Source organism: Marmota monax, unplaced genomic scaffold (assembly GCF_021218885.2).
Source record: "Marmota monax isolate L192 unplaced genomic scaffold, Marmota_monax_Labrador192_F-V1.1 WCK01_AAM20220418_F8-fsc00095, whole genome shotgun sequence".
NCBI classification, from domain to species: domain Eukaryota; kingdom Metazoa; phylum Chordata; class Mammalia; order Rodentia; family Sciuridae; genus Marmota; species Marmota monax.
In genome coordinates, this window is record NW_026695244.1 from 6,973,076 (window position 1) to 6,982,801 (window position 9,726).

General features: G+C 33.8%; 1 protein-coding gene across 11 annotated transcripts in view; it reads left to right on the top strand.

Moving 5' to 3' along the window:
- The window catches only part of Pikfyve (phosphoinositide kinase, FYVE-type zinc finger containing), an 87,286-nt gene extending 80,023 nt beyond the window's left edge, over window positions 1–7,263 (top strand). For all 11 annotated transcript variants that reach the window (XM_058578139.1, XM_058578137.1, XM_058578138.1 and 8 more), the window contains 5 exons: window positions 469–572; window positions 1,318–1,446; window positions 2,523–2,784; window positions 3,493–3,567; window positions 4,117–7,263. In XM_058578139.1, the coding sequence (XP_058434122.1) occupies window positions 469–572; window positions 1,318–1,446; window positions 2,523–2,784; window positions 3,493–3,567; window positions 4,117–4,232 (686 nt within the window). In that variant the 3' untranslated portion in view covers window positions 4,233–7,263. The remainder of the gene's footprint in view (window positions 1–468; window positions 573–1,317; window positions 1,447–2,522; window positions 2,785–3,492; window positions 3,568–4,116) is intronic.
- The last annotated feature ends 2,463 nt before the right edge of the window (window positions 7,264–9,726 follow it).

The window sequence follows — 9,726 nt, forward strand, 5'->3', positions numbered from 1 at the left end:
GAAAGTAGAAAGACCAAGTTCTTAACCTAAAAAGTTTGCAGAATATGTGACCATTGTGTTTCAGATTCAATTTGCTCTAACCACTGAAAGCAAAATTATTTAAGAGAATACAGCTGGAAATTTGTTGTTTGATAAATATTTTCATAACAGTGACTTAGTGGATTATTAACAATGGAATTTATATAACTTTATTTGATAGTTCTAAAAATTAGGTCACCTAGCAATGAATTTTGTGGTACAGAGATTTTGTGATACAGAGTAGAAGACTAGTGACTACATAAATCCTCAGGATCTCTTCTAGCCCTTCCATTACTTGAGAATTATGTTCTGATCAAAATTTTCATGGTAACATCAGAAAATATCCATTAAAAACATAAAATAAGGATGATTTGGGATCTCTGGAATGATTTATTATAGAAGATAGTAGATATTATGATTGAATAAATACTTGAAATTTCTGCTTTTTAGATGATAGATTCATTTTGAAGCAGATGCCTCGTCTGGAAGTCCAGTCTTTCCTTGACTTTGCGCCACACTACTTCAATTATATTACAAATGCCGTTCAACAAAAGGTAGAAATCCAAATCTTGAATCTTGGTCAACAATCAGAGTTTTACTGGGCTTTCTTTCATCCTGAGGGTTAGTACTAATGATAGTTCTCCCTGAACGGGACATGACTGGATCTCAGGATGCAATTGAGGTCTGGTGGAATGCAGATTTTGCACTGTAGTTTTCTTATCTTTGCCAGTAAGGAGTCAAGTGATCTTGAGCAAAGTGTTTTTAATTAGTATGTATATGAAAGTCAATTTAAATTTAAGACTAACAATGTTAACTGCAAATATTGTAATTTGTAATTTTGTTGAGACAGAAATTTGGAACATGTTGAGAAATCAGGATATGCCTCCTTTAGCTAGAAAAGCAGGAAGTCATTGGCCCAGGATGCCTACTTTTCATCGAGCAATGACCACCCTCCTTCCCCCACCTCCATAAAATTATGAATAGAATTTTGGGTGCTTTTTATTGTGAGTTATTAGAGGAAACTAGATATCATAATAAAGTGCTTGAATTTGAACAACTGTGAAGGATTGACCCTTTGGAGAATGGTAAGGGTCTAATATTTTCATTGGCTTCATTACTGCATGCACTTCTGAGATTCAAGGGTTTGAGTTACTTTTCCAGGACCTTTGGCTGGTTATATCAGCAATAAATCATGAAATAATTTTTACAACATGTGAATAACCCACATAATATAAAAAATAGTATTGGATCACAAATAATCCCTTTATTAATAGTTTGCTTTGATCTTTTCTTGATTAGAGGCCCACTGCCTTAGCCAAAATTCTTGGAGTTTATAGAATTGGTTATAAGAACTCTCAGAACAACACAGAAAAGAAGTTAGATCTTCTTGTCATGGAAAATCTTTTCTATGGGAGAAAGATGGCACAGGTAAGGGCACTGGACTTTGCGAAGCATTTAGCTATTGGAACTCTTTGTACTTTTGGTACTTGAATATAATGAATTCAAATAACTTCTTATTTTATAGTAAATATTTAACTTTGGTTACTAGATGAAATTGGACTTTTGACTTGGAAAAAAGAATAAAGAAAAATTATTGTTATGGACTTGTCCTAAAATGTAACATATCAATATTCTAGAATCATAGAATTGGTAGAATAAGAAAGCAGATTCCACCACCTGAATTTTAAAAATAAATTTATTGAAGCCCATAGAAATTGAGTAACTTAGTTATTTTTAGATCTCAAGTTGGTCTAGATTCTAGAAAAGTGCTCTTCAAAGTTCTGGTTCTTAAATTATTTCCAGTCTTCAATGAGTTAAGGAGCTTATGCCAAACTGTGATCCAGTGTACTTCTTCATGGAGAAAGTCTTCATCTGAGAAATAATGTTAGCTGAACTAAACTGTGTGCTTAATAGTCTAATGATTTATTTATATTCTGTCACTGGCTCCTTAACATCATCAAAAGCCAGGAGCAATTGACCAGCAATTGTCTATAAACTACACTCAAATCATACTGGTTCTCGCATTCAGGTTCTCTGTCCTTTGAGTGCACCGCTTTTCCTGCTACCCAATTATTCCTAAAATTATGCAGTTTTTTCTCCATTGCCATAGTAATTGTACAATTTTGATATCAAGACTAAGTTTCTTAAGAAAGTTAATTTGAATCCTTTTTTAATAATCCAATCATATATTTTTGGAATTACTTGTTAATGTACCATAAAGTTTATTAAATTGATCAGCGAATTTCTGAAATGTTTTAGTAATGAGTACCTAGGTATTAGTTTCATATGATATACTTATATCACCATGTATTTTATGCATTGTACAATTATTTCACTATAAATTTAATGACTATTTTAAAAGTTATGATTGAGTTTTTAAACTAAATTTAAAAGTATATAATTGTAACCACTACAAAAAGTCTGTCTGCCTTTTTAATTTAATTTCATTAATTAACCATTGTGGCAACTCATTCATAAATAACAAAGAATTTTCTTTCTGCTAGGTGTTCGATTTGAAGGGTTCACTTAGGAATCGAAATGTAAAAACTGACACTGGAAAAGAGAGTTGTGATGTGGTCCTGCTGGATGAAAACCTCTTGAAGATGGTTCGAGACAACCCTTTGTATATTCGTTCTCATTCCAAAGCTGTTCTGAGAACTTCCATCCATAGTGACTCCCACTTCCTTTCTAGCCACCTCATTATAGATTATTCTTTGCTGGTTGGGCGAGATGATACTAGCAATGAGCTGGTAGTTGGAATTATAGGTAAGTTAATAGATATATCCTACTTATAGCTCATGATTGAAAGAGAAAAAAATTGTAAAATTCTTTTGAGTCTTGTTAGGTTTATTGAGTACTTTAACAAACTTTCATTTGAAATTTTAAAAATAATAGTTTTTCATCCTAGTTCCTTCTATTCAATTTTCTCATCTCCATTTTCATTATTTTTGTCAAAAATACATAATTTCAGGCTGAGTTTGGTGGTACCTGCTTGTAATCACAGTGACTTTAGTGGTTGAGGCAGGAAGATTGCAAGTTTGAGGCTAGCCCCAGCAACTTAGCAAGATCTTGTCTGAAGATAAAAAATATAAAAAGGGCTGGGGATGTAGCTCAATGGTAGAGTGCTCTGGAGATAGATGTGTATCTACACATATATACACACGTACACACAAACACACACACACAAACTATATATTAAAAAATGATTTGCAGATTAGGCCTTGTGTCATTGTTTTAAGGATTAAGCAAATTAATTTGGAGAAAACCTTTAAAGTGATTTGCAGATTAGGCCTGTGTCATTGTTTTAAGGATTAAGCAAATTAATATGGAGAAAACTTTTAGAAAAGCCCTAGCATATTGAAGCACTCAATAAATGCGAAGTATTTTAGAAATAGTAGTAATAGTTATTGTCATTTGCTTATATTTATTAACATAACTTGATTGCTAATTGCACCTGCCTTTTTCAACTCTCAGATTATATTCGAACATTTACATGGGACAAAAAGCTTGAGATGGTGGTGAAATCAACAGGAATTTTAGGAGGACAAGGTGAGTAAAATTTTTGTTCTATTTGTTCTTTAAATTCTCATATATTTCTTATTATTTAAAATTTAAGAGCTATTAAAATTGTAAAAAATGTAGGGTTATTTCTGATTTCATTTCCAGAATGGCCAGATATTAAGGGGAATTGTGTAGGTAGCAAATGTTGGGTTTAAATTTGTGTTAAAATGCCAAAAGTTCTCAAAATAAGAGTTAAAAAGGAAGAAAAAGCTAGAGTTCTGAATAAGAGATTGTCTCTACTAAACATTTGATATTTTCTAAGTTCTTTGAGCACTCTAGCCTCATTTGTGCCTCTAGCCATCTCTCATCTCTAAGAAAGAACTTATCTTTTAGAATGAAAGCTTCCACCAGGAAGAACCCTGTCACATGGCAGGTGGCATAGTGGCTAACCCTACCTCCTCACTTAGACTGCTCTGCTTTATGTGTCTTTATGGCAGTTTATATGAAACAACATAAATGGTTGAAATCTGATACCCAATCAAATATATGTATGTATATGGCAGCTTTTTTCCCCCCTTTTCTGTTTCATAATTTTAGGTAAAATGCCAACTGTGGTCTCTCCAGAGTTGTATAGGACTAGATTTTGTGAAGCAATGGACAAATATTTCCTGATGGTGCCAGACCACTGGACAGGATTGGACCTGAACTGTTGAAATCAAGCACTTTTCTTGAAGTAGCCTGTGAAAGAAAACAGTCAGGAACAAGAGACCAAAAATAAGTGACATGTTTTATTTCTTCATCCCATTCACCTGTGTTCAGAAGTCCTTTTAGTTCTTTGGCTCTTTAGATCGTCCATGTCTGAAGGGTAAAAATTTCCTTCGATTTGCACTTTGGATTTTGATACCTGTGAATTAGTAGTCTGGAAGTTGCGTGAACATTTCCTCACTTAAGCTGGAATACAGATCATTTCAAAGAGCTAAGATTAGAGATGAGTCAATGGTGTGAGAAACTGAGTTGTATTTGTTAACTTAATTGGAGAAGAAAAACCATGTCTTATAGATTGTGACTATCTTGGCCCTACAGTTGACACATTCTTTCCTTAAAAGGCATTTGTAGTACTGCTGAATTTAATGTTACCTATTGTCAGGATTTCTGAAAACTTTAAGAAAAATTTTCATTTATTCCTCTAGTGGCCAGGTAAGCAGGTTTGCATTTTTTGAAGAATTTAACTTAAATCACGAATCCTGTCTGAATATTCTGTGTCTTCCCAATTTACCTTGTTTTCAAGTGTTCAATTTTATAATTCTGCCTTCTCTATTGGTGACAAGAGGATGCAGCCATTAACTTAAAGTCCTTTTTAGAGTACTTCTTAAGCTTGTTTACAACTTTTGACTAATCATTATGTTAATCTCCACTCATCTTTGTATGTTCATATTTTAGGTCTTGCCACCCCCCCCTTATTTTAGGGAAATAGTCATCATTAGTAAATTGGTCTGGAATAATTGAATTTCTAAAGGAAGAATTATTAACACAGGAATTTTATGAGTATAAAAAATAAATTAGATCCAATCCAAGAAATTGGGTGAGAAGGAAACACTTGGTTGCTTTATATAGGGGTGAAGTATCTTTCAGTATAACCAGCAAGTTCAATGGCATTTATTTCCAGGACATTCCCATTTTCCAGTTTTCTACACACTGTTTAGTTCTGCTCCTGAGACATACTAAGAGATAAAGTTATCTTACTAAGGAGCTTCTTTTTTAATGGCCAGTTATTTTGTTTGTTTTAAAAAGTGATTCGGAGTATTCAACTTTGAGGAAATTCTGATCCCAGAATGTTTCTTTTTTTGGCTTCTTTCTGTCATGAGAACAATTTAGGGATTTGTAAAATTTTTAGAATTTCATTCTTTTTCAGACTTCCTATAATAATAGTACATTAATTTTCACATAAAAAAAAGAAAGCAAGATGCATTCAGTTACAGTATGGTAAGTACATGAATGGGAACATTTTGGAAAGCTTGCTTTAAAGAATGAAAGCATTGGTTTGTATTTGGTGCTTATTAAAAATATAGTTAATTTTGAACTAGAAGCAAGTTGGCCAAGGACTTGAGACTTATCTGATGCTAAGCTTCCTCTCCCACTTAAATATGTATATGTGCCTTTTGAAGTTACACAAAACACTGATGATTTTAGTTTTGATACAGAAGACTAGTAAAGGAGTTGTGTAGACATGGAAGATGTGTGGAAGATGATTAAATTTTTATGTGTTTAGGGAAAAGAGATTTTGTGTCTGATTTGAAATACCAGTACGGTTTTGTCTTTGTTTATTTTTCCTATCAGGACACATAGGGTTATTTATCCTGTCAATTTCCCGTAGAAGTGAAAGATGTCCCCCACTAACCATTCTTTTAGTTTCAATACCATGTACACAACTGGAACGCTCCATGGGAATAGCTCCTGACAATAATGTGGCATACTGATTTTTCTTTACCTTGCTCATGACTTTAAAAATCATTTTTTAAAGTACTCCTGCCTAATGGGTAATTTGGTGGTTAAACATTCTGAAGCAAGAGTTGCTGCTTTGTAAGGACACTTTGTCCTTATAAAATTAATGTCTGAGCTGTATTCATGAAGGGAAAATGCACAGTTTAACTGTTTGGTTCCTTCCTGTTCCTCTTTATGCCACTATTAGATATATAAGGTGTTTCAAATTACTATGCCGGTCAATTTCAGCATTGAGTGACTATTTTCCTTTCTTGAATTCCCTTTCTATATTAATGCTGAAAAGTTAGAAATTAGGAAGAAATCTTAGTATTTCCTTCCTGAGAATACAGTATGAATCCTAAAAATAATTGGTAGTAGCATGAGAGAACTATGTCAACATGTTGCTTTGTATAAAAATCTCATTTATAAATGTGAAGCTTTTTGATTCCATCAAAATATATTTGAAAAATAGAAAGGATTTCTTAGCCTAAGAAAAATAAGGGAAATAAGCTAAGTCCTTTTGTAGTCTGTTGAATACCTTAAATTTATAGATAATCAAAATTTCCTACAGAATGTCTTATAATTTTTTTCTTGATTTAGTAGTGAGTGGTTTTCTAGCTTGGCTTTTATTGAGTATTGTAAATAGTAGGGTCATATTGGCATCTTTTGTGATGGCTTTGTGGTCATCAGATCTTGACATTTTGCCCATTACCAGTGGACTTGAATGAAACTTCCAAGGAGAATATATCTTCCTAAAGAAAGTTGGCTCAGTTTAAAGAGTAAAAATCAGTGTGATCAATGAGCCTGGTGGAAAATCAGATCAGGCCATTCATTATCCTGCAAGTGTTAACACTGACTTATGCAGTATTCATACCATCTAGTGCAATGGCTTTCTTTTCTTTTCTTTGGTAACACAGGTGCAGTGTATTATAGAAAAAATAGAAATTACAAATCATGAACAGTTTTATTAATACTACTGTGTCTGTTTTGTAAAATACAAGTGTATATTATGTCTTTTGACAGGTTGAATTTTAAACTAGAGAAATAATGTTGTAAATCATAATAGCTACTTTTAATTTAATATGAAAAACTCATTTAACAATATTGAAAGTTCTTAATGTATTATAATGTATATATTTCTCTACTTTGGTTCCAGCTGTTTTATATGATTGACATGTTATTTAAAAGATGACTGCCTTGACCTTTTAGAGACTTGTACTGTAAATAAAGAAGACTTATAATAAACTGCAATCTGCTTACTCAGTTTTGAATCTGCTTACTCAGTCTTTTTTTTTTTTTTTTTAAAGAGAGAGTGTGAGAGAGAGAGGGAGAATTTTTCAATATTTATTTTCTAGTTTTCAGCGGACACAACATCTTTGTTTGTATGTGGTGCTGAGGATCGAACACGCATGCCAGGCGAGCGCGCTAACGCTTGAGCCACATCCCCAACCCCTGCTTACTCAGTCTTGAATCCACTTGAGGAAATTACAAAAGTAAAAGGTGTTGAATGTGCACCTGGCCTGCTGGTGTTGCCTTCTGTTCACTCCTTTCCTCTTACTTTTCCAATGGAAGAATTTAATTCTTTCGTTGAAACCTGCGGTTCATTCTGGCCAGTAAGGGACAGGGCTGTATTGGCTTTCACATTCTTCTTGTGTTTTAGTTTTCCTGATAGGGCACTCAAGGAAGTCAAGCTCTTTACTATGTGGGATTGGCCAAATTTGCAGGTGGGCGGGGCTTTCTCAACCACAATTTCTTCCATGGCTTGGAGGCAAATCCCATGCTACCTGAACTGCATCAGTCTTTTGAGCCTAAAGCTACAAGGCCCACCTCTTACCTGGATTCACTGGGGCAACGGTGAGAGTGGCTGCTTCTGAGTATGCCCAGAAGTTGCTGGGCTGTGCAGGAAAATAGGTGCCTGGCACAGAGTGGCAAGGGTGGTATCTCTGGCTCATTTACCTCTTTGCTTTTCTCTTGTAGGGTGGAAGAAGTGGATGGTAGGGAAGAGGCAGAGTGAATTCTCTAGTCCCTATTAGCCTATAAATATCTTGTGTTGGAAATTAATTATTTTATAAAATTCCTGAATTAATAAAAGTAAGGTTTTTTAATGAGATTTTATTGTGATTTTAAAAATGTATAACAAGTTTTATTACCTTAACAGTTTTTAAGTGTATAATTCAGTTGTATTAATTATATTCACATTGTCTTATATAAGATATTCAGAATATTTTTATCTCACAGAACACCTGCTATCCCTTCAAGTCCCAGGTAACCGCCATTCTGTTTGTCTTTATTAATTTCACTATTTAAGATAGTTCATCATATCCTAGGGTGTTGTAATTTTGTGACTATCTTTTTCACTTAGCATAATTCTTTGAAGTTCACCTTTGTTGTGGCATGTGACAGAATTTCTTTTTAAAGACTGAATGATATTCCACTGTATTTATATACCATATTTTGTGTATCCATGAATCCTTCCACAAATGCTTAATTTTATGTGTCAACTTGACTGAACTAAGGGATGGCCAGATACCTGGTCAGACATTATTTCTTGGTGTATTAGGAAGGGTTTTTCTGGAAGAGGTTAGCATCTATTTTTCAATTTCAAATTTTCTTTTTAAAATCTTTTATTTGTTCTTTTTAGGTACATGACAGTAGAGCATATTTTGATATATTATTCAGATATGGAATATAACTTATTCTAACTAGGATCCCATTCTTGTGGTTGTACGTGATGTGGAGTTACACTGGTCATGTATTCATATATGAACATAGGAAAGTTATGTCCAATTCATTCTACTGTCTTTCCTGTTTCTATCCCCCTTTCCTTCTCTTCATCTCCCTTTGTCTAATCCATTGAACTTCTGTTCTTCTCCTCCCAAACTTTATTGTGTGTTAACATCCACATATCAGAACATTTGGCCTTTAGTTTTTTGAGATTGACTTATTTCCTAATACTTAGTATAATAAGTCTCCAGATCCATTCATTTGCTGGCAAATGTCATAAAGTAATTCTTCTTTATGGCTGAGTAATACTCCATTGTGCATATATGCCACATTTTAAAAAATATTTTTTAATTATTGACAGACTTTTTTATTTTATTTATTTGTATGTGGTGCTGAGAATCGAACCCAGTTCCTCACACATGGGAGGCAACCGCTCTAAAACTGAGCCCCAGTCCCAGCCCCCACATTTTCTTTATCCATTCATCTGTTGAAGAGCACCTAGATTGGTTTCATAGCTTGGCTATTGTGAATTGAGCTGCTATAAATATTGATGTGGTTGTGTCACTACAGTATGCTGATTTTAAGTCCTTTGTTTATAAACCGAGGAGTGGGATAACTGGGTCAAACGGTGGTTCCATTCCAAGTTTTCTGAGGAGTCTCCAGACTGCTTTCCAGAGTGGGTGCATAAATTTGCAATCCTACCAGCAATGTATAAGTGTACCTTTTCCCCCACATCCTTGCCAGCATTTAATGTTGTTTGTATTCTTGATAATTGCCATTCTGACTGGAATGCAATGGAATCTCGGTATAGTTTTAATTTGCATTTTTCTAATTGCTAGAGTCGAACATTTTTTTAATAAATTTGTTGCCCAATCATATTTCCTCTTCTGTGAAGTACCTGTTCAGTTCCTTTGTCCATTTACTGACTGGGTTATTTGTGGATTTTTTTTTTTTTAAGAGTTAAGTTTTTTGAGTTGTTTATATATCCTGGAGATTAATCCT